We start from the raw sequence: 24,050 nt of genomic DNA on the forward strand, positions 1-24,050 counted from the left end.
TAGCTCGTCGGTGGCGCTTGACGCAGAGTCTGCGCAGCCAGATTGCGTGAGCCAATGCCGCACAAACGTCAACTGGCGTCGTAGATCATCGTGCGCGACTCCGGTGACAGCCTCGTCCACGTTGCTCGCCGCCTCTGACACACACGCACTCTCGGCGCAAACCTTGAAGATGCTGTGCGTCAGCGACAGCGCCAGGACCGCACGGCGGCCAATGCTACGTAGTGGCTCCAGCTCTTTCCCCGTCAAGCCCCCTGCCCCGGTACACTCGCTGGCGAGCAAGTACGCGAGGCGACGACGCAGGTCAAACAAGGCCTGCTGCTGACGGAACAAAGGTGGAGCTGTGCCGCTGCGGTAGTTGCCCTCACCATCCCTGTGCTCGGCCACCGATGCGTGCCAGCTGCTCGTAGAGTTATCCTCGCGTGAAGGTGGTGGGGGCTCGCGGTGGGGGGCGTGGCTAAACGCGCGTCAAGTTCTGCCCAGGAGATAGAGGGGGCAAAGGCCTGCGCGACACGGTGCTCTTCACGCCGCAGCGCAGGCCCCGCCGCGGCGAGCAAGCCGTCACGCGTGCTGTCGCTCTCTGGTGCCTTTAATGGCGACGGTGGAAACGAAGCACTGTTCGTGGCGACGCGGCGGTGCCTCACGCGCCTCTCTGCGCTCATAAAGTAGAGGAGGTCGGCGGCGCAGCACTCTTGTCCAAGTACGCTCTCACGCGCGCGCCGAGCCAGCACCGCCGCAGCAGCAGGAGCAAGCCGCGGCGACTCCTGCGCTGCGGCCCATGGCCAACAAGAGCAGCTGGCCGACGAGAGGTTACTAGTGCGATGAGAAGGCTCTTCAGACGCTAGCAGCGCCTGTGAGGGGCCTTGCGCTCTCTGTGACGCGACAGATCTGCGAGTCGACGTTAATGCCTTTCGGTTGGCGGAGACGGAGAAGGCGACAGACAACACCGCGCAGCGGCGTCTCAAGAAGTGACGACGCCGTGCATGATGCTGTATGGAGAGAGCCGAGTGGGCGGAAGAACATAGAGAAGGGGAGGGGACCCAAGACAACAACAGACGTGGCGAGTCGCTGCGATGCATGCGAACGCACGCGGGCGTGCCGGAGAAGAAAGATACAACAGTAAAAAAGACGATAATGGAATGAGAGCGTGGACGGGTTTGGGTGCCGACGGTGGCGCGGCTGCACCCATACGTATCTGTGCCTGTGTGTGGTGTGTGTGTGTATGTGTGTGCGGACGCACCCAAAGGCTCTCCGACGTCTGCTGTGCGTAGTAGCGGGGAGGAGAACAGAGAGAGAGAGAAAGGGAATTCGCGGCCGGGGTGCTGTACCCGCCTGTGGGGGCGTTGAGCGCGCTTCGCAGAGTAAGGATGCGGATAGAGGGAGATAAGTGAGAGCAAGACGTCGTGTCGCCCACCGAGCATCACCACTGCCGTTGGTCTCTCACACATCTGTATCATCGCAGGTTCGTCTGATCCCCCTCTTCTTCCTTTGCTCCTTTGTGTATGTCCACCCACACCTGGTGACGGTGACGACGATGCCGACGAAATCGCAGACGCAGAAAGATTCACCACCCGAGCGCGGCCTCTCACTCCCGCCCCCCCCTTCCCCCACACCCCCTTCTCCCTCCTCCTTTCTCTTGCTGGTGCTGGTGCAGCTGCTTGTTTCGCAGATGCGCACACGTGTGCTTCTCCGGGTTCGCTGTGCGCTCGCAGAAGATGAAAATCAGTATAAGTTCGAGTCCTCGTCGCAATGGCAGTCACATCCGTTCACGGGGCAGCGTCGGTGTGTGCGGAACCAGCTTTGGAGGTGGTACGCATGGCCGCCGTGGTCGCACGATGTGCACCACGCAAAGGCGGTGTCGACGTCCTTGGAACCTAGACGCACGGTCTCGAGGCATACGCAGCACCGCGTCGTCGTTGTGCTGCAGATGCTCAGCAGTGACCGGATAAGCTGCGTACCAGTGTGCTGCTCCCCGCATACGCAGGGTTTCGGCTCCGGTGATCTCATGACGGCTGATGCGTACGGAGGTGTAACGGAGGTGACGTGTGCAGCACCACCACCGGAGGGACCTGCAAAGGCCGACGGTGCCGACGGAGAGGACCAGGATGCTGCTGCTGAAAGACCACGGCCAACACCGATACCACCACCACCGCTCGTCGAGCCGCCGCCAGCCCCAGCCACATGATGAGTCACGCACTGCTCAACTGACCTCGACACGAGATCCGCTGGAGAGGGAGAACGAGAGGGGCAACGCAGTCCCACCGCCTCCGTATCTCGCGGCGGGGTGCGGTGAAGGGAGTGACACCCGCTGCCGTAACGACCAACACCGGCGTCTCCAGCTGCCGAGACGACGGCAGCAGCGGACGAAGAAGCGGCGTCTGCACCGCAGACGGTCATGGCGGCGGTGGCGTCACGGGCCAGGAACGCGCCACCGCGCAGCTGACGACACTCCACATCAAACGTCGTGCGGCGCACAAACGCCTGCTCGTCGTCGAGGAACGAGCGGTACGCCGCGGCCCACCACACCCACGGCACATCCGCGTCTGCGGCGTTGCCGACGCCGTCACCGTCCCCATGACCGTTGCCTGCGACTGCGTCGTTCGGTGAGACAGCATAGCGCAGGCCGTGTCCGGGAGGACGGCTACTACTGACGCGAGCAGCGTCCGCTGAGTGCGGCAGTATACGGGCGCCGTTTATCGCCTCCCTTGGCGCCCGTGCCGGCGGCGGCAGGGCGCTGTTGAGGACGAGTCGTGCCGTGTGCGTCACACCATCCTCCAGGGAGCCCTCCTCATCACCAGCTGACGAGGAAGGCAGCTGACCAGAACTGCACCTCCTGTGGCTAGACCGCAGGTACGAGAACGGGGAGCAACCGTACACGCTGTCGCGTCCTTGGCCCTCGTGGTTGCCGTCACCGTAGCCCCCAAAGCCGCCGTCCGCGCGGTAACTGTACGGCGGGTAGCCGGCAGAAACGGCAGAGAGGTCGTGGCTGCGCGCAGCCGGCAAGGTGACCGCCGTCTGCTCCGTCGCCGCCGCGGTGGACGCCGCGGCGCTCACCTCGGCGTCTAGCAAGAAAGGAAAAGCGAGCGCCGCCGCCGTCGTGAGCACGCCGACACGAGCGAACAGGCAGGCGCCGAGCTGGAAGTCCCCGGTGCAGTCGACGATCTCCTGCATCGCGGCATAGGTGCGGAGGTGAATGCCATACTGGAGCAGCAACGCCTGAATCGGGTTGCACTCTCGTAGGAGGATGTCCTGCATGACGTGAGTGAAGGCAGCCGTCGTGCCCGCCTCCATGACCACTGCCAAGGCGACGCGATCCCAGAAGGGCAAAGCCGAATGCCGGTAGAGGTGCGGGGGCAGTACCGTCCGTACGGAGGCCGCATCGTCGTGTAGCCCGCTCTTGTCCGCCGCCACGCCGTGCGACTGGTAGCGCGGCGCTCCATCGCAGGGGCCGCACAAGCAGTGGAAGACGACAAGCAACCACGGGGTGAGGGAGGCGCGAAACGCCGCACACACGCGGGGGTCACTGTTACACGCCATGGACTGCGCCTCCTCGGGGCGGCGAAGAAGGGTTGCCATGGCACCGTAGCTCGGAGAACGGCTGGCAAACCGGAGAAGCAGCCCCGCTGCCTCGGTGTAGCGCATGTGCGTCACCTCCACCGCGACGGCGCGCTCAATGTCCACGTTGGTGCTGTTCTCCCCAAGCACGGGTGTCGTGTCCGCAAGGGGCGCCGGCTGCGCTATGCCTCGCCACGGCTGCCCGGCCTCTTCCGTCAGTGATGACGGCAGCCAACGCAGCACCTGCAACACCAAAAAGCAGCACAGATCCCCGTGGCACACGCACGCCTCCATCTTGGCGCGCCACGCAGGCCCCAAACGCGTCCGCACCCTCGCCGCCGCCTCTCTCTGTAGAGCACCACGCCCGGTAGCAGGACAGCTGTGCAGCAGCTCCATCAACGATGGCACAGGCCCGGACAAAGCCACGAGCGAGACCGCCTCCAACGTAACCACGTACGAGAACAACATGGCCACATCCTCGCTGCCAAAGCCGCCCACCTCCTTTACCGCGGCAAGGTTGGCCACGGACGAGAGACCAAAGCCGGCAGCGTAGCGCCGCCGCATGAGTTGCTCGATGCCCTGGATGGAGACAAGGTCTGCGGCGTACAGCGTGGGGCCAAGACCGACGAACACGCTGCCCGCCTCGTGCCACGCGGACACCGCCCGTACCTCGATCGGCACCGACGCCACCTCGCCCGCCGCGTTCATTACCGCGACACATGACACATTGCCAGGGCCTATTCGAAGCGCGTCGTGGAGGTCAACACCTTGATCAGCCGCGATCAGCGCCGCACTTGCGATCTCGTTCTTGGTGCACATCGCCGCATAGCTGGGAACTGTGATGGCGGGGGCCCGCGGGTCGCGGCGGAGCCGTTGCTGCTCTCGCCGGCGCTGCTGATGCGACTGCTGCGGGGAGACGGTGGGTATGGCTGATGAGTAAAACCAGCGGCTTGACGTGGCATCGGTGCCGCTGCCGTTGCCCATATCTCCAGTGTGTCGCCGATGGTGGCGCGTGCCGCCAATCGCGCCGGCATCCCCGCGGAACGGCTGCCGCATCGCCGCCGCCAGCGCGTTCTCCTTCAGCAGCGGGCCGCCGCCGTCTGCGGCACAGCCACTCGCGCGTGCACCTCCAATCACACCTGCGGCGCCATCGCCGGCCCTCATGCTCGCCGGGGAGTACAAGACGCCAAAGGCCCCACCGTGGCCTCTGCCAGCGCCAAACAGGTCCAGCTGGCCGACATAGCGATGGGCATCGCCGCTGTGGCCACGCTCGTGCTGTCGACCACCACGCGGCATCGACACCACAGCCAAGCCAGCCCAGAGCGGATTCGCGGGTCGGCACAACACCCCTGCAACGGCGCTTGCCTGAGACGGGGAGACCGAAGAGAAGCCGAGGCGACACCTCGGGTCCACGGCAGCGCCGAGCAGCGCCGTCTGCCGCTGACACCGCTCTGCATCTCGCTGAAAGAGCGACTGCTCCGCCGTGGTGCTACCCGTGCCGTTGCTCCCGGCAATCAGCTCCGCTTCGGTGACAGCGACTGCATTGTCTAACGAGCTGAGCGACGACGTGGCGGCGGACACGTACTCGACGTTCACAAGGGAGTGCAACGGCAGACGAACGTTGTAGTCTTGTACCACCTGATACGAGCTCGGGTGGGCGGCGGAGGCGGTGCTGACGGCTGGTGCCGGCACGCCCCGCTCACCGTCCGCTGCGGTGCCCTCTCTGTCCTCCTCGTCAGCCGCGTCGCCAGCGTCAGAGTCTGCATCCTTGTCCATGATGCGAGCCGCGCGGACGATGTGCAGCGCCCCTTCCTCGAGGTTGCCAACGGCGAGCTCCAAATCAAAGCTAAACTTCCACGAGAAGGTGTAATACGTGCCGTACCGTGCCACTGCGCCCTCCATTCGGTGCTGCAGCACCTGCGTCAGCCGATGCGATGGCGTTGGGGGTTGGGCCCCGGTCCAGGCGCGCGACAGCAGCCGCGGCGGGGGGTCCTTGCGGTACTCCACAAACGTCAGCAAGCAGCCGGAGTGCAACGCCGAAGCAGCGCCGACCTCGGGAACGGTGCTACCGCTGCTGTAGGGCCCAAACGGTGACGTTGCACTGATGCCGCTCGAGAAGGCCTCAGCGACGCTTCCCCCGCTCATCAGCGCTGCAGGACTCGCGTCGTGCCACCCCACGTGCCGGTCCGGCTTCGACGTCCCCTGGGCTGCTGCCGACGGCGTGGCTTCGGAAGGAGAGGAGAGCTGCTGCGGGCCGCTGCCCGGGTCACCTCGTGTGCCCTGCAGCAGTACGAGTGGAAAGGTCGTCGGGCCGCGCTTGCCGCTCGTGACGCCACGCTGCGGACCTCCTACACCAGCGCCCATGGCGCCGTCTGCATGGCCTGCCGATGGCCTCACCAAGCCACTGTTGTGGCTGCCCGTAAGGTGCAAAGTCGGGCTGTTCTCCCGTCTCCGCGCCGCTGCTGCTGCCGTCGAGATCGTCTGCTCCTCTGCTCCGGTCCAGACGGATTGCGACAGCACACCTACAATGGGCAGGAAAGGGTGACAATATAGGAAGGCCGCGCTCGGTGTGCTCAGTTGCACCTCGCACAGCGGTGCCTCCAGCTGGTCGGCGTCGAACAGGAAGATGATGCCGCGCTCGCTCCCAACGGCGACCGTGCCGTTGGCGGCGAAGTAGTCGCTGGATACAAGTGCGCCGGCCTCCGCAAGAACGCACGAGGCGACTAGCTCAGTCCGCAGGCCGGCTATCTGGCCTCCGACAGCGACGCGGGCGACGTGGCTGGTGAGGGAGTCGCGGTTCAGGGCCCGGTAGGCAAAGGCGCTAGACGTCACCGACGCACCGTATGGCATCTCCTTCGCCGGGTCCAGCAGCTCTTTCCGGTATGCGGCAGAGATAGATACCTCGTACCACTCCACCCACCCTGAGGTGTAGCCCACCAGCACGAGCGGCTTGTTGCGCATCCATGTAATCGTGGAAGGAGCGTCTCTGCGATACAGCCCACGGACTACCCCTCCGCCTCTGTGCGGCAACAGTGGCGTGGAGGCGGCTGCGTTGGAGGAGGGATCCCTCCCCTGGAACGACGAGGACGACCTGCTGGTCCTCGCCGCAGCAGCGGCACCGCCAATGAGGGAAGGGAAAGAGAGAAGGCCGCCGCCTCCAGCTCCGCCCTTCGATGGGGATGGCAGCGTCAGAGAGGTGGCTGACGGCGAGGAAGGCTGACGGACAATCACGCCGCTGTCGGAGGCGGAGCAGCGCCTCGGGATAGTGGACGACTCCGCATGCTCACGCAGACTCTGCGGGTCTTTTCCTCGCACGTACAGCAGCAGATCCTCCTGAAGCACGGCGAGGGCCAATAAGCCGTTGGCGGCACCGATGAACGCCATATCGGTGCCAAAGACGGTACGATTTGCCATGCTGAAGAAGCACTGCGTTCCTTGGAAGGGGCTTGGCAGGGTCAGCGTGCGCTGGATGTGCATGCGCGTTTCGGTGGTGAAGTGCACGTCGTGCTGGGTGACGCCATGCCCTGCGCTGTGGCTGGTGGACGAGGAGGAAGCCGTGAAGGGTCGCTGGCCGGTCCACTGCAATGGCGCGCTGCCTTCTACAGTCGCGTCTCCCCCTGTGGCAGGGGTGTGCAGCTCTTCCGCATCGCAGATGCCGTTCGCCGCCACGCGTCGGTAGCGCGCGCAGTCCACCGTGAAATACGTCAGAACACCGTTCGTCAACGACCCGAACGCGTTGTGGGAGTCCGGCTGACACGAGAAGTGCTTCATGGAAAGGGGGTAGAGGGAGGGAGGGAGAGGGGAAGAGGTGGGCGGCGCTGATGATGATCGCACACACGGGGATATACAAAGCAAAGGGAGGAAGCGCGATAAGAAGAGATGAAGGCGGCGATGTGAATGGGCCGCTTCTGGAGGGAGGGGCGGCGGCAGGGCGGGAGAGAGGAGGGGCAGTGGCGCTGTGATCGAGTCCCCTCTCCGTCCTCCCCCTTTGTCGATGCACAGGTCGAGGCGTGTGTGCTGCGGGTAGATGATGCACAAAGGCAGAACATGACACGCGGGTGCGAGCGCGTGCAGAAAGCGATCCATGTGACGGCGTTGCGGGGGTCAGATGCGTGAAGCAGCTTGGTGCGCGGTGAAGGCGAGAAGCCACAGGCACGCGCTGACACGCACAACAGGTATCGCAAGGGAGGGGGGAACATGATACACACACACGCACGCGCGGAGGAGGAGAAGGACCTCCGGTGCCGGTGCCGTGCTTGAATGCCAACGCTGCTGCCCATCTTCCGTGCGTGCCTGTCTCTACATGTGCGTGTGTATGCATTGCGCGTTGGAGGCGCCAAGGGAAGGGGGAGAAGGGAGTGCAGAAGCTGCCAGGCCCGTTACAACGCGTATCACGGCAGCTGGCCTTCTCTTCACTGCCTCTCCCCTCTTTTCTGTGGTGCACAACACTGCCAGAGCACCTGCAGCCACAGCGCGTTGACTGCCCTCTCACCGCTTCCATCGGCCATCATTTTCGTTCTTGAAGTCGATAGTTGTACGGAAAGTCGCCGTGATGAAGGGGAATGGGGTGGTGAGACGGAGGGGCGGTCGGAGACGGTTCAAAGCACAAGCACGCATGCGCACACGCGCTCTCACTCACGGGGGGGGAGGGGGGGCTTTTAGACGGAAGGGGACGTCAACACGACGAGTGCAACGAAAGAGAGGCAAGAAGACGATCAGCGGCGGCCTATGCTACGAGAGATGGACGTTGTCGCAGCAGCGGCAGGGGCAGTTCTCAACGGGGCATTTAGTGTGCTTGCTGAACCACTCCCGCAGGTGGCACCAGTGGCCCCCGTGCAGGCACACGCTGCACCATGCGAAGAAGCGCTCCGGCGGCAGCTCCGTCGCGCGGTGCTCCATGCGCTCACCGCACACGGTGCACATGGGCGACTGCCATTGTCGGCACTCTGGGTTGCCACACGGAATGAGCTGTTTGCGGGTCATGTTCGTCGAGGTCATGGACGAGATGGTGCTCTTGCTTGGCGCCGTCGCGTGCATCGCCTGACCGCAGTTGCACCGCAGCTCCACCGAGCGGTGTAGCGCTTCGTTAGCTCCTTGACTGGCCCCACCAGCAGTCGCGGCCGCCTCGCGCAACGAGCGGTCGCGGTCGGTTGTCGCGGTTGCGGTCGTCTGCGCAAATCGGTTCAGCGTGCGCTCCATCATCATAGCTGTTTGGGTCGACATCATCGCCGCAGCGGAGGCGGCACCAGGCCCTGTGCCGAGGTCACTCCCCAGTGACCCCAGCGCGCCAGGGAAGCCATTTGGTCGAGGCACGCCAGCACCCGAGAAAGCCCCCGCGAGGCTTCCCGGCGAGGCGCCGGTGGTGGCCTCAACAACACCGCCACTGCGTGTGGTGCCTGCGCCCGCCATGCCCGCGGAAGAGCCACCGCCTCCGCCAATGACGGGGCCTCCTGGGACGCCCGCCACGCCGCCACCGGCACCGGCACTATGCGGGTTGCTACTGCCGGAGGTGGCGCTGCCGCCCCCGTGCTTGTCCGCCTCTTCACGTGCCTTGAGAAGCTTCACGATATGCAGATCGTGAAGACTACGCCACATGGCGAGCCCCTGATCGTTAAGCAAACGCCGGTACGCGTCGCGCCACGTGTGGACCGTGGGCGAGAGCACGTTGCTGAACGCCGCTGCGTAGCTCAGGGCCGTTTGCACGTCGCCGCTCTCGTCCACGTAGCGCTGAAGTGCGCCGCAGTCGGTGCTGACGCCTTCCACCACTGTCACGAGCAGCAGTGAGCACCGGTGGATGGGGGCGAAGCGATCCGCAGAGGCGGCGGATGCGGCGGCAGCCAGCACGAAGGTGTCACTAGGATCGCTGTAATGGGAATCAACGCTGCCGTGCACAGGAGGGACGCCAAGCGGGCTTGGGAAGCGGCTGCCGAGAGCCGCCGGCGACACGGCAGCGTCTACGGAAGAGTTCTGAGCGGGCGATCGAGGTAGACCGGACAGCGATGTGCGCTTCGAATCCACGCGTCGCTGCTGCCGCGCGCGGATCCCGAGTGTCAACGACGCTGAGGACGGCGACCCGTACGTGCTGTCGGCGACCGCCTGTTGAGCTGCTGTGCTGGCGGTAGCGGTGCTAGAGTAATCACGGTACTGCTGCTGCACCAAAGCCTGCAAAACCTCAAGCAAGTTGGCGACATGGCCGCTGTGGTACCGCGAGGGCAAGAGCAGCGCCGTGGCAAGGGCCACCTTGTCAGAGAGGACCAGGCGCGGATACCTCTCCAGCAGGCGCAGCACCACCGCCTTCTGCTGCGGTAACGTAAAGAGGTCATCGAAGCGGCTGACCGGCTCCGTCGCCGCAGCGGTGCTCGTGGTCGTGCTCGATGTGGCGTCGTCGCTGCCGCTGCCCGAGCTCCCAGCATCCGCCGGCAGCGTCCTATCCTCTGCTGCCGCCGCTCCGCACGACTGCTGATGCATCACAAGCTCCATGTATGTGAGCATCAAATGAATCCAGAAGGTCACCCCAGGACAGTCATCTGCGGCCAGGCTCATCACAGTCGTCTGCCGGCCGCGCGCTGCAGACAGGGTCAAGGCAATACTGGGGTACTGCGCGTTGCGCGTGCCGTACAGCGCCAGCAACTCAGCAGCTTCCTCGAGACGGTCCAGCAACACGAGCACGGCTACGCGCCGCTCCAGCGCTTCCTGCAGGTTGCGTTGGCCTATGCCGTCTCCCTGCACGAAAAATCGCTCCGCCGGGTGCTGGGGGCGGTGGTCGCCGCGTGGAGGAGGCGACCGAGTCGCCTGCACCCCACCGGCTCTCGCTGCAGCAGCGCTGGCACTCGTCCCCTCACGCTCGGTGGTGTGCTCAGCTGGCGGATCAACGAGGCACACCGCAGGTGGCGTCGTCCAGCCCATGGACTGCAGCACGAGCTGCCGCAGCATCCCAATTGCCACGGGGTACATCGGAAGGTATGCCGCGCTGTCCCCTGCAGCACCACCGGCCGCCCCAGGGGAGCCTGCGCTACCCCGGAGAACTGATGAAGCTGTGTGGCTCACGCCAGCGTTGATCGCGGGCCCAGTAAGGTGGGCTGGCGGTGGGGGGCGACCCGCACGAATGCCTGCCGCGACGGCGCTGAACGGGTGCAGTGAAAGCCCCGGCGGCCCCTTGTGCCGCTCCATGGCGCTCGACAAGCCCGCCAGCAGAGGGGTCTGCAGTCCAAGTGCCCCTATGGGACCGACGATGGCGTAGCCGCTCGGAGGTGCAAAACCTGCCGCCATGGCGGCCTCGCCGGCTGCGGTTGCGTTGGCCGAAGCGAGCTGGTGGTGGTGTTGACTGAGCGGAAACTGAGAGGAGAACCGGGTGTCGCTCAGCCTCAGTTGCTGCCGCAACTCACGCTCCGACACCAGCAGCTCCAGCAGCCCTGGCACGGCTCGCTTCAGGCCCACAACCAGAGAGGGGGCCGACGCTGCCGGCCCCGTCGCCGGGTCGGTGCTGCGCGACTTTGGCGCCACCATCACCGCAGCGGGGAACAGCAGCTGCGCAGCACAGCAGCCATAGAGGAAGGTGGCATACGCCTCCCGATCTAGGCCTTCGCGCAGGAGCACGGTCAAGTTGCGCACTGGGTCATATGAGAAGCCGCTGCGCAGCCGTCTCCATAGATGCCGCGTGCGATCGAGGCGGTGGAACTCGCAGAAGCTCATTTCCTGTGGAATGAACGCTGCTGCCGCTGCTGTTGCGGATTGAGCGGCACCTCGGCCACCTGCAGATGTGGTGACTATGTATGGTTGCTGCATCAGTTCTGCAGAGGTGGACTGGCTGTGCGGCGATGCAGCGACAGGTTCGCGCAAGGAAGCTCGACGGCCAAGTAGCCCCTCCTCCTCTTGGAGGGCGCCGCTGATGCCGCTGCAACGCACACCTTTAGGAGCTTTAGGAGCAGCTGCACCGCCAGTGCACACCGAAGAAGACGCAGCTTCCCTCGTAAGTCCGGCGCGCGGGCTGCCTGCGCTTGCCGAGCCATCGTCGCCACCCACTCCGGCCGTCCCCGCAGCCCCTATGCTCGACAGGCTATGAGGTGTAGAGGAAGCAGCGCCGAAGCCGAGCTGCTGCCCGTTCGTGTTGGCGCCGGCGAGAACGCAGTGCTCGTAGTCACCGGTGGCGGCAGCGGCAGCGCTGACCCGCAGCGTGTCCCGTTCACCCTCTTCATCGTCGTTTTCGTCCTCCACCTCGTCCAAGAGGCCCAGACCAATCAAATCGACAGGTCGCCCCTTTAGTCTGGCCTCCGCCGTCGCAACGCCGTCACCGCCACCACGGGCAGCAGCAGCAGCAGCAGCAGTGCACGCCCTGCCGCTGTCAGTGGCAGAGCTGTCATTGCTTAACAGCTGAGCTCCATCAGCGGTGCTGTCGCCTGATATGTGCGGCCTGTGTGTAGAGGTAACGGTTGCCGCGCCGGCGGCACCTGCGCGCCCGCATAGCAAGCCCATTCCTGCTTTGGATGCGGATCCAGAAGGAATGGGGGTGGGGCGAGAGGGCACCGCCATACCAGCAGCTGCGCTGGCCGCGGCGGTGGCGGCGGCAGCAGCAGCAGCGGCGGCGGCGGCTTGACACTCCAGCCGGTCAAGCACAGCCTCTTCGTAAACATAGCTCGCTGTCTTGTACGCCGTGGAGGCGTGTGTAAGGAAAGCGTTGGGACCGGCGCCGACCAATGCTGTGCTGCTGTCGAGGCTGGTGACCGTGCTGCCACCTGGGTTGTACACCTGCGTATATAGCTCCCCATTCTTGGCATTGAGCAGCAGCAGCTGTGGCAAGTCTGTTCGGCAGCCACGCGCCATCGCGTTGTCGTCCACTTCGCCATCACAGTCGTCTGTGGGACGAAGGCCGCTAGTGGCACCGTGAGAGGTGTGCAAGCGCTCAGAGTGGTGAGGTCCGGCAGCGGACATTCCGCTGCTGGTGCGGCGGTGCACCGACGCGAGGCCCGGGATGCTACCGGCGGTAATCGTCTTCATCGACTCTGAGAGAGGGTGGCACACCCACCCCACCGCAGCGGCAGGCACACGAGATGGCAGCCGGCACTTCAGCGCGGACTGCGCCTTCACGCTGACGTGCACCAAAGCGTTGCTTCCGTCAGTGATGGAGGGCATCGCTGCGCCGGTGCCGTCGCCGGAGAAGCCGGAGCGAATGCTACAGGAGTCGTCCGTGAAGTCCTCCTCGGCGTCGGCCTCGGCCTCCGTCCCACTGCAGCCACTGTTCACAGGGTTGCTGTTACTCACGCCCCAACCATCCGCCTCCAGTTCGCCGCCGCTCGGCGAGCGATGGTGCGGGAGGCCGCCGCTTGGGGCACGACGTCGGCGACTGCGGCCGGTCCCGAAGCCCCCCCCGGCACCACCGGAGCCAAAGCCGCTCGGGCTGAGGTGAGAGTTAGCTGCGCTGCCGTAGTGGTGCGACGTCACGACGACAGGGCCTCCTGGAGCAGCCCGCGATGGTGCAAGCTCCTTGAAGGCATGCGCGCGCAGACCGCCGTCGCGCGTCGTGCCAAGCACTACCCCCGCCTCTGCCGCACTCCAGCACAGGGAGGTGTATCCCGCGCGCAGGTGCACCTGACACGAAACTGGCCGCGTCGCCATGCGCACATCCCAGAGCTGCACAATGTCCTGCATTTGTGACGCACCCACCGTGGCGACGTACCGCTGCGAGGGGTGGCACGCCACCTGCTCGGCACTGCAAAGGACACATGGAGCAGCGTTGTCTGTGGTGCGCGCGCAGACAGGGACGCCGAACACCTCGGGCGGCGCGCCGAGGTACGTGACGCCGTCGTGAGAGGCGCGCAGATCGAGCAGCTCCGCGTAGAAGCCGAGCCCATCGAGACGCCGCGCGGCCACAACAGTCAGGTGGGACTGTGGCATCCAATCTAACGCCGTCACGGGGCCCAGCATTTGCTTTTGCTGAACCACACTGTAGCTCAGGTGGTCCGCGCCCGCGTATGGCACCAGACGGGTGCCACAGACACTACTGCCGCCGAGCGCGCTGGCCCCTGCGGGCACAAATAACAGCTCGTTGGTGTCGTCGTTACTCGTGCTGCGGCTCGTGGTAGTGGGGCTGCAGCACCTGCCCTCCACCGAGCCCACCACGTACTCGACATCCAGCAGCTGCACCGCGCCGCTCTGACGGCCCAGGGCGAGTATGGCCGAGTTGCGTGGATCCCATCCGGACGCGGTGACAACGCGGTCATGACGAGATACTGCTCTACGCATCGGGAGCCCCGCCATAGCCGCCGGCACCACCCCTCCGTACACGTCAAGTCCGTCTGTGAAGGATGGAGCGGCAGCGCCTGCTAAGCTAGGGCGACGGCGGTTGTCTGCCACACCACCGCCTCCGGTGCCAGCAGCCACTGCCTCGCCTGCTTTGTCGTCATCGCTGCCTTCGCCTCTGTCCTCATCTGACACCATTACCGGAGCGTTCTGGAGTGAGCGGCCCCCTGCCATGTTCGGTGGTGTGGCAGTTTGCTCACTACTGGAAAAGTTGCTCGCGGAGAAGGTAGCGTTCACCGGCGCGCCACAGCCTTCGGAAAACGGCTGCGGCGGGTGCGACGCCGATGACACTACTGTGCCACCGCCACCACCACCGGATGGCCCGCCGTATCCGCCGGTGCCGCGCCGTCGCATCGGCAGCGACGTGGACACCCGCAGAGGGGACAGTGCTGTGGCATCGCTGCGGCCAATCCAGCTGAGCCCCTCTGCATTCGCCACAAAGAACAGCACGCAATCTGTGGCGCAGCTGAGAGAGAGGGCAGTGGGTGCAGTGGATACGGCAGCGGCCGAGGCGGTACTGCTGGCGCAAGCACGACCGCCGCCGCCGCCGCCACCAGCGCGCCCGGCCAGTGTTTGCGAGCCGCCGGTGTAGTATCCACTATACCACGCCGCGCTGTTCCCGCTCACGTGACTTGACGCCTGCCCCGGGCCGCACTCCTCTGTAAAGGTCGAGGTGGCCCCGGCGGCGGCTAGCGTTGGTGTCGCCCACTCCTGCAGCGACGCGCTCGCTCCCCCATGCGAGCTCAAGAGTCGTCCCTCTCCAGCGCCGACACCGCCGCCACAGGAGACTGTATGAAAAGGGACAAGCGGGGCGCCCCAGTGGTACGCGGAGCTGAGGTCGTGCCTCTGCTGCTCTTTTTGCAGCCAGTCGTCAGAGGCCGCAGAAGTCGCCGACGCGTACCCCACGCCGGTGCGAGGGGGTGGTGGAAAGCGCACGCGTGCCGCTGACGTCGCGAGCGGTGCGGGCAGCCCATAATCGTCATACCCTCCCGCCCGTACATCTACGCCGCTAGTCGTCGCAGCTGCCACAGAACCGGTGCCCCTGCCAACAGCGGAGAGGCGGCACAGCATGCGCAGGTATTCGCGAGGCACACATGCCGGTGCACCAGCAAAGTACGGCATTAAATCCGGCGGTACAGGCTTGAGAGACTGGGTAGTTGCGGAGGCACGGATGTCATCGAAACCGTCACACGCAGCGTTGCCCAGCACATCAGATCCTTCCGCTGCCACCGCGCGGCTAGAGGCGACCGGGAAGACACGATCGAGAACATAGTAGAGTCGCACCTGACTCGACGTAGCGGTGGCGTAGATGCCGGTGTCACCGGGCTGCTTGCTCAGCAGCATGTCGCTTGGCAAAGCGAGTGGATGAATGGGCAAGAGCGAAGACGAGATGGAGGAGCGAGGCAAGCACACCGCAGCCGACCACCGCGCTCGAGAAGCGGTTTCAAACGGGCAGCCGACTGCACAGTGAAGGTAATACAGCGAGCAGGAGAGGTGCGGGAGGGAGGGAAGGGGGGGGGTGTACCTGTGAAGTGAGGGGGACAAGAGGCGCACGCACATGCGCTCGCAAGCACCGAGAGAGAAAGCAGGGGGTGAACAGTCAGGCGGTAATCGTTGGAGGAGAGGCCACAGAACAGCATAATCACAAAGAGAGCAGGATGACGGTGAGGGGGAGGTGCCACACACGCGCACAAGCCCCTTCAAAAGGAAAGACGTGCGTGCGTGCGTGCGTGCGTGGGTCTATCTCAGCGCTTGCGTCGTCCAAGATGTACGGTATGTCCCTATCTCTGTGCGTCTGACTGATGATGATGATTGTGTTGATGGCGGAGATAGGAACGGTGGTGGTTTACAGCAGAAGGAAAAATTGTGCGGGGGAAGGAAGGGGCATAGTACGGTGTGTTGAGAGAGAGAGCGGTACTGCAATAAAGTAGTGCGTTCTCAGCGTTGTGGAGTAGTGGCACGCAGAGAAGTGGCGACCGGAGGGAGGGGGAGGGGAAGGGGGGCCGCGCGGCTCGGCACGCCCTCAGGCCGTTGTGACAAAGTCGCTGTAACTGCGCTCGCAAGCTGCATTGGTCCCCTTATTAGTGCGAGGAGAGTAGCTCGACACTCCACCGACACCGACACGGCCTGCGCAGCAACCAGTAAAGATGCGTGCACGCCCCATGCGGGTCCTTCTTTCCCTCCTGTTACTCTGTTCAACCAAAAATGGTGGCGTGCTGTGCACGTGAACAACCTGCTGCCCTCCCGCCGCCTCTCTGTTTGTCTCTCAGATCATACGCTCCCCACACCCCGCCACACGCTCTTCTCCGTTCGCGCAGGGCGGTACTACACCTTCTCCGCACAGTGAACATACATATCAACGGCAGCAGCAAGCAGCAAGCAACACGACGAGCACCACGGTTGGGGCACGCCGAGAAGGCGAAGGGCGTGATGGGAGGGGCAGCCTTGGGGAGACGAGGAGCCAAAAAAAAAACAAAAGAAAGGCCTCGCAGGCGATAGAGCGACCTGCAGTAATAGAAAAAAAAAACAAGACAGGGGCGTTCACACCAGCACGCATACATCCAATACACGGACAGCAACCAGGAACACCGCAGAGGAGGCGGGGCAACAACGACGACGACGAGGACGACAAAAAGTAAGCAAAGAACGACAGATGCGTATCACTTTCCACATGCGAGACAAGCGCAGCGCCGCGATGCACGACCAAACATTACTCAGACCTGCGCAGTTGATTCCCACCGACCGACCAACCTAACGCCTCATCCCACCCCCACCCGCCCGTCGGCACGCACATACCCCACACCGCTTCAGAGCCGACCAGTGGTCGCGCGCATTAAGGAGAGTGAAACCATACGGGAAGGAGAAGGTGAAGATGCGGAAGGGAGGAAGCGGTGCAGCACACAGCCAAAGGAAAGAGGCCGCCTTTCCTCCGTATACGCAGGCACCACCAGCACATATACATGTACGATGGTGAAGGCGTGCCTTGCACAGTCGTTGCTGACGACTGCGCATAGCTCTCTCTTTCGTCCCCTAACCCCCTTTCCGCGCCTGCAAGAGTGAGCTCGTCGGGCCCCCAACAGAGCGAAAAAAAAATGTTCGCATTTCTCGTTGGTGCCCTCTTAGCACTCCCAACTCGTCCGTGCACGCCCCCTCCCTAGGCGATGGCAGTGCGACGGGGTGGGCGGCACGATCGGGTGGGAGGGAGGGAGAGAGGGAGGGTTTACTCTCTCGCTTCTCCAGCGCGAGCGCGATCGCTATTCTGCCTGCCAAGACGCCCTCTCGTTTACAGTCGCTTTGCGACTGGTCCCCCGGCGACCTCCACGCCCCCTCCCCTCACCCCTTTTTCCACTCGCCATTTCCACTGCCCGGCGGCTTCCGAGTAAGTCCCGCCCATCCGACCCCACTCAACCTTCATGTCTCCACACGGTGAGACGGGAAGCTGGGGCGGAAGGGCGGGTGGCTCCGCACTCTCGTCCGTGCACGCACAAGCGCAGGCGGTGCGCGTGCACCAACATGCCCTTGGATGAAAAAGACGCGCTCTGTGCCATGCCGGCATGGCCCTCGGTGTAAGCGGCTCAGCCACCCCCCCCCCAGAGGTCGGGCCGACTGGGATGGATGTGCCGACTCGCTTCATCGCCTGCGTGCAACGCCCCTCTCGCCCCCTTCCCCCTCACGCACGCAAGAAGAGCGGCACCAAAACCAGCCACCGCCAGGGAGCACTGAAGCCATGCAGAGTAGGGAGGGAAGACACAACGAAAGGATACGAGTGAAAGCGATACCGCCTCTGATGTGCAGCCAACACGATTGCAGCGAGGGGGCGACGAGTCGTAACGCGCGCAGACACACACACTTACACCTATCAGGCGCGTTTCGCTTCCTGGCCTCCTTACTCGGCGCTGGTGCTCATGCACACCCACGTATCCTCCTCCGTTACCGCCGAGATCATATCGCCGCTGGTGCTGTGCGTGGAAGAGGTGGCCTCGCTACCTTTCTGGTTGTCCAGGGGCGGGGCCGCTGCGGCGGGGGCTAACGGCGTAGCCGACGCTCCACTGCCGGCAGAAGACGCGGCAGCGGCAGCGCCAGTGGGAGTGGCAGGGGCTGGATCGCTGTCGCGGGCAGCCGCCAGCGCTGTCGCCAAGGACACCTCCGTCTTTTCCGCAGGAGTTATCGGAGCCGAGGACGGCGCCGGTGTCACGAGCTCTGCTGGCACCTCGATCCCTTGAGCCTTCAATGCACTCGCGAGCTGAACAACGCGCCGCCGCTCCTGACGAAGCGCCTCCTGCAGCTCTTGCACCATTGACTCGAGGCCTGCGATCTGCTGCCTCGTGCTGCCGTAGTGCACAAGGTTCTTTGGATCCACGTTGCCACCATCCTCGCTGAGCTCATCCGTCCCCTCGCCCTCGGCGCCGCTGCAGCGCGATGCCTCGCCCGTCACAACGCTGTTCAGCGCGTTGTCGATACCCATCACGAAGCCACTGGCTGCCGTCATCACGCGTTTTGCAAACAGCGGCACGACGGCAAAGTCGTCGTCGTCGGTGCTCTGTCGACTCCTATCATTTACCTGCGGCGACGACGACGGCGTTGGAGGAGCCGATGGAGACGCCGGCGATGCCGCCGCCGAGGTGCTTGCGGAGGCCTTCTGGTGGGGGGCAGCGCCGCGGCGTTGCGACTCCGACACACGGAGCTGTGTCAAGCGGAAAAGGTAGCGGTCAAAAAACTCGTCCTCGCTGATGCGGCCGCGCGCTGGTGTCATCGCCGAGGAAGGGGAGGAAACCTGTGGCCGCTCGCCAGTTGCGGCAACCGGCACGGGGCTCCCGCCCTCACCCTCTCCACGCCTCGCAGCAAAGGACGGGTCCGTCTGCCACCGCCTCGCGTCCGGTGACGACGAGATGCTGGAGCGCGGGCTCACCGCGTCGCCCACGAGCGACATGTAGCGCTTCAGCACCACCTCGTTGTAGTCCAGCAGCCGCCAGCGGGTCTCTTCTATCGGCTCATCGGGGTACTCGACGGTGCGGCGGTTTGGCGTCGTGCCAGGCGGCGGAAGGCGCCCCGACGTCCCAGCAGGAGAGTCACCCTCCGACTTGGTGGTGATCTTGCCGCCTGCCGCCATGTACTGCTGGCGGCGGAGCGCGTTCACGCTGCTCAGAGGACTTCCCTTTATCCACGCTGCGAACGCCGCCTTCTCCTCTGGCTGAATGGGCAGCGTGTATGTCGCCTCCGCGTCTTGTAAGCGCCGCAGCAGGGCATTGGAGAGCGGCATTTCAGCGACCGCCTTTCCGAGAGCCTCGTCACCGGCGTATACGTCGCCGCGGCCCACGACGTTGGAGGCGATATGCTCGACATAGCCCATAAACCCCGCCGACTCGGACTTGAACGCCTCGGCGAAGTCGGAAAAGTCCTGCGAGAGCATCGACCACATCTTTGGCCGTCGTTGTGTTCCGCCTCTTGAGCAGCTCTGTACGAATGGATGGTGTTGCGCCACGGCGGTTGCTCGTCCCTGTGTCCCTCCCGTGACCGTGTGGCGGCTGTCGCCTCAGCTTGTGCCGCACACCGACAGACGCACGCAACGACGCTAGAGCGCCTTTGCCGAGTGAACAAAACAGGTTAGAGCGCCTCGCAAAGCGACGACTACGACGTGAGAGAAGACCCGCCTGCTGTCTCCGCTGCTGCTAAGGGGGGAGGTGCGGGTGGGTAAGACCCAGTGCGCGGTGGTCGAAATAGAGAAGGGAGCAAAGGAGGGGGGAGATATATAAATATAAATATGTATATATATATATATGTATACGTATGTGTGTGTGTGGAGGTGGGGAGGGGGGGGGAGATGGGCGAGTGTCGGTGGTGCGGTCAGGTCACCGGTACATGGAGACGGAGACAGTACGAGGTGTATCAGCGGTAACAACAGCTTGAACGCAGGGAGGGGGAGAGACAGCAGAGAAATCAGCTACGTTATCCGTGTGGGTGGTTTGGGTGTGAGCGAGGGCGAAGGACAGGTGGGAGGGAGAGAGTGGGAGAGATGGCGCGCTGGATAGACAGACGGGTGTACATACGCACACATACATGCATACAACATGTATGCTAGAATACACGCATGCATGGGCGTCAAGTCCACGCCTGTGCACTTCGCCCAGAGTGAGCACGGAAACAAAAAAGAGATGAGGCAGCACACGTAGCGCATGACCTGATACGCGTGATGCACAAGCGCCGTCGGGAAGAGGGGGAGGGGGCCTCGAACACGTTGCATCGCTCTTCCCCCTCCAACGCGCACTCACCGAGTCGAGTGGAGGAGGCTGTGTAAAGCCCTCGTGCCCGCTCGTCCCCCACCCCCTCTTCCACCCTTACGAGGGCGGAAACGCATACACACACACACACGTAGAGGGGGGGAGTAGCGCGCTCCTGATATTTCTCGATCACCGGATTCGGCCAACATATCCGTTATCCAGTCTGACACACGTTCAAAAGTACTTGCGCCGCTGCCATCACCGCAGCAACAACAGCCATCACATCTGAGGACCGCAGCCGTCCACCCCCCCCCACACACACACACAGACGTCCCACTGGAGTGACGCCGGAGGCTATGCCGAGTAGACGTATGTGCTGCCCTTACCCCGTATCATGAAGCCGCGCTCGATCAGCTTGTCAATCGCCTTCTTCAACACCGTCGTTGTCACCGGAAACGGCACCCGCGCTGCTACGGCGCTCGCCAAGTCGGTGCGCGTCATGGTGCGTTGCGACTTAAGGCAGCTCACGATGGCCACCTCCACCAGATGACCGCCATTGTCAGCGGTGCGTCCGCCGCGGCTGGGGCCATCGAGGCCGGCAGACGCCGTGGTGCGCATGCGCGTCTGAAAGGGAATGCGCACCTTGCTCGTGGCAGACGTGAAGCTCAGGTTCAGCTGCAGCAAGTCTGTGGCAGCTAGCGTGCAGCCGGCGGACGCACCCGCGGCGGCGCCGGGCGAGACGGACTGCGGTGACGTACATGACGCAGCCGATTCCTCGACCCTCGCAGCGCTCTCGTCGTCCTCGTTGTCGAGCTCCGCAGACTTGCGCTGCGCCCCTCCGCCGGAAGGGGGCGACGAGGCGGCCTCCGCGCGCAGGACAAGGCGGAATCGTGGATGACACAGTCCTTGCAGCGACCACAGGAGCTCCGTGTTGGTCATGTCCATCCCCACAGCGTCGCATAGTGCCTTGGCTGTGATGGTGGTGACACCGCGGTCGTAGAGCGCGTCCAGCTGCATGAGCAGCACGCACTGCGTGTATGTGCCGGTGAGCGTCAGCACGGAGCTCTGCGGTGTGAGCCGCACAAGCAAGGTCGCGTGGCTCAGGGGGTGCTGCCAGCTGAGGTGGCGGTTCGGGAACCGGCCGGTGTAGAACTTCTCCACTAGTTGCGTGACAGCCCGCAGGGCAGGTGGTACGTAGAAGTTGCCGGGCATTGACGGGCACTCGGGCCAGTAGCTCTGCGTCAAGATGAACAGGTGTGCGTCAAGGCCCTTCGCCTCCGACACGAGTCGACCCACCGCCGCGGTGTCAACGCCTGCCTCGCCGGACGGCTGCTGCTGCTGCTGCTGCTCCTGCTCCTGCACCCACGTGTTGTACTGCGTCGTCAGCTCCGTCGACGAGGTCAGATCAGTCAGCATGCCCTCAAACTTGGAGGTGAAGGAGAGGCCGCAAATGTCGCGCAGGAAGCCGATAAATGTGTTTTCAGGGGCGCTGTTCAGCTTGCGGTGTGCATGCAGGCAGCGCCTGGCAAAGTCGCGCCAGTAGGCCGCCTCGAACAGGTCCTTTTTGGGGTGGTAGGAGTAGATGTGCGCAATGCGGCGCAGCACCGACGTCGCTTCCCTTACCTCCGTCGGAAGCGGCGCGGCGTGATGCAGTGCGGCCGCGCCCATCACGGCGTCGCCCTCCGCCGCGTCCTCCACCTCCGCCGACTCCTCCCTCCCCGACGAAACACCTTCGTCCTCCTCAGCCCGTGTGAAGCCGGGTGAAGGTGCCGCAACGGGCGGCCGCGACGACGGCAACGTCCCCTCGGGGCGTGGCCGGCGCAGTGGCGACGACAACACGTCCTCCTCGTCATCGTTGTCATCATCTCCGTTTTTCTCTAGCGCCACCGGCGCTGTCGGTTTCGAAGAGCCGACCGGCACGTGCCCCACCTCGACCTCCCTCATAATCGCATCCTGGTAGGCGGCAAGCTGCTCCGAGAAGGCCTGTGGGTAGGCCTCAAGGATGGTCTGCAGGTCCTCGTGCAGCGCCACTTTGAAATCCCTCTCGCACTCCGCAAAGCACTTCGCAACGGTGCGGCTGCCCTGCTCCAGCAGACCAAGGAGGTGCCTCACTGCCAGGAACGGCCGCTCGCACGGAGGCACCAGAGCCGCAGCAGGTGTGCCCTTGGTCGACGACGGCACCAGCTCCTCCATGATTCGTTGGCCGCAGTCCATCAGGTACTCGTGAAATAAATCGGCGACAAGCGGAGAGCTGCGCACCCGCGCACTGACGGAGAGCAGCCGCCACGCCAAACGCAGCGAGCGGTAATCCTGCCACTCCATGAGGGCAACGAAGTCGCGCTTGAGCACCTCGCTACCCACCCTGCTGATCAGCGACCCCTGAATCGCCTCCTCCAGCATCAGTGACGTCCCGGGGTGAAGCAGGGATGCCGACATCGGCCCGAGGTGCCTAAGAACGCCGTCGCAAAACCGGAAAAATACTCTTGCGCTGACGTTCTCGGCCCACAAGCGGTGGGCAACCTCCTCGTAGTGGCCTTGCACAACGCGCACCACTGTCGGCTCCACTCGCGTTGTGTATTGCTGAGTGGCGAGGGTGAGCTGAGTGAAGAGGCGCAGCAGACGCTGCCGGAGCGGTTTGTCGAGGGAGGCGAGAGAAGGCGGGCATGCTAGTGCGGCGAGCGGAGTCGCATCCGGCCTCGGTAGAGGCGGTGTGGAAGCTACCGGCTGCTCCGAACCCGCAGGAGAAGCTGCTGCACGCTTGTCCGGCAGCGCCGCCGCATAAGACATGCGCGCAGAGCGGGACGCCGAGAGAAGCGCCGCCGTATCGGCCGTCAGCTCCGCCTTTAGCACGGCGACGTATCCTGCTAGCGCTGTGTCACAGAGCTCCGGGTAGCCGCTGAAAACTTCACGAACCTCTTGCGTGGCGGCAGCGATGAGGGAGCGCGGCATAGCGCTACCGACTTGCATCGCGCACCACTGGTCTGCGTAGACCCACACAGACGACAGCTCCGCCAGGCCCTGCTGCAGTCGCTCCCAGTAGGTGACAAGTTGTGCCAGAATTTGAACCACGCCCAGCGTCGCGTTCGCCGACAGCGCCGTGGCCTCCTCGTCGCTCTCTGTGTCACCGTTTGCCATTCCTTGCGGGGTGCCAGCGCCGGGCGGCAGCTGCTGCTGCTGCCCCAACAGTACCTCCACGCAGCGCTGCGCATACGCCCGCGTGGCGGCTTGCAGCGCCTCCACCAGGGGAGCACAGAGATCGCTGTCCACAAGGGCTCGAACGCTGCGCAGCACTGCCTCTGGCGAGTAGCTGCAAAAGCGCCGCTGCGGCGTCGTGCAGTCGTACGCCATGTCAAGGACAGCGTGCAGCATGGCCTTGGCGGCTGCCTCATCGTGCATCTGTACGGATGCACGTGAGGAGCAGGACAGCGATGGTGGGGACGACGCGGAGTGTGCCTTACCCGGCGGCAGCTCGGGCAGCAGCGTCACCTGAAAGGAAGGCAGAGGCGGGCGGGGGAACATCGTCATTTTGATACCTGTGAGAGGGTAAAGCGCCGCAAGCGCGGCGGATGAGCGCAATCGACTGCCTGACGTGCGCGGAGACGCCCACCACACGTGTGCACGGCTGCGCGTATCGAGGTGTTCGCTGCGTCGGACGTGTCCAGAGACGCACAACGGCAAGGAAAAGCGAAAGGAGGGGAGACGGAGAGAGATGCCGCGGAATGGCAGTGGGGGGGGGGAGGGGTACACCGACAGAGAGACACGCACATGCACACATGCCGACATGCGATACAGCCACATCAACGCCGGTGACGTCCATGATGGTAAGCAGCTGATACGCAAAAGAGCCAGACGCGCACACACGCACCGCATACTCCACAGAAGGTGAGGGGGTAAGGGAGCCGGCTCGGGAGCCGATGCGCGACGGAAAAATAAGATGTTATGCCCTTACTTTGAATATAGATCGCGCACCCGTTGATACCTGCC

At 64.3% G+C, this 24,050-nt stretch overlaps 4 protein-coding genes across 4 annotated transcripts; all 4 read right to left on the bottom strand.

Annotated features, from left to right (window-relative positions):
• Nucleotides 1-1,719: 1,719 nt before the first annotated feature.
• Nucleotides 1,720-7,638, bottom strand: LMJF_25_1250 (conserved hypothetical protein; the record flags this gene model as incomplete). The annotated part of the gene is made up of 1 exon (XM_001683828.1): nucleotides 1,720-7,638. The coding sequence occupies one exon, from the start codon at nucleotides 7,636-7,638 to the stop codon at nucleotides 1,720-1,722; it is 5,919 nt and encodes a 1,972-aa protein (XP_001683880.1).
• A 645-nt stretch (nucleotides 7,639-8,283) lies between these two features.
• Nucleotides 8,284-15,408, bottom strand: LMJF_25_1260 (conserved hypothetical protein; the record flags this gene model as incomplete). The annotated part of the gene is made up of 1 exon (XM_001683829.1): nucleotides 8,284-15,408. One exon carries the CDS (start codon nucleotides 15,406-15,408, stop codon nucleotides 8,284-8,286), a length of 7,125 nt encoding a protein of 2,374 aa, XP_001683881.1.
• Nucleotides 15,409-17,734: 2,326 nt separating this feature from the next.
• LMJF_25_1270 (conserved hypothetical protein) lies at nucleotides 17,735-19,267 on the bottom strand (the record flags this gene model as incomplete). Its single annotated transcript, XM_001683830.1, has 1 exon — nucleotides 17,735-19,267. The coding sequence occupies one exon, from the start codon at nucleotides 19,265-19,267 to the stop codon at nucleotides 17,735-17,737; it is 1,533 nt and encodes a 510-aa protein (XP_001683882.1).
• Nucleotides 19,268-20,420: 1,153 nt separating this feature from the next.
• LMJF_25_1280 (conserved hypothetical protein) lies at nucleotides 20,421-23,936 on the bottom strand (the record flags this gene model as incomplete). Its single annotated transcript, XM_001683831.1, has 1 exon — nucleotides 20,421-23,936. The coding sequence occupies one exon, from the start codon at nucleotides 23,934-23,936 to the stop codon at nucleotides 20,421-20,423; it is 3,516 nt and encodes a 1,171-aa protein (XP_001683883.1).
• Between the last annotated feature and the right edge of the window lie 114 nt (nucleotides 23,937-24,050).

The sequence above is a fragment of the Leishmania major genome, chromosome 25, assembly GCF_000002725.2.
Source record: "Leishmania major strain Friedlin complete genome, chromosome 25".
Classification (NCBI taxonomy): domain Eukaryota; phylum Euglenozoa; class Kinetoplastea; order Trypanosomatida; family Trypanosomatidae; genus Leishmania; species Leishmania major.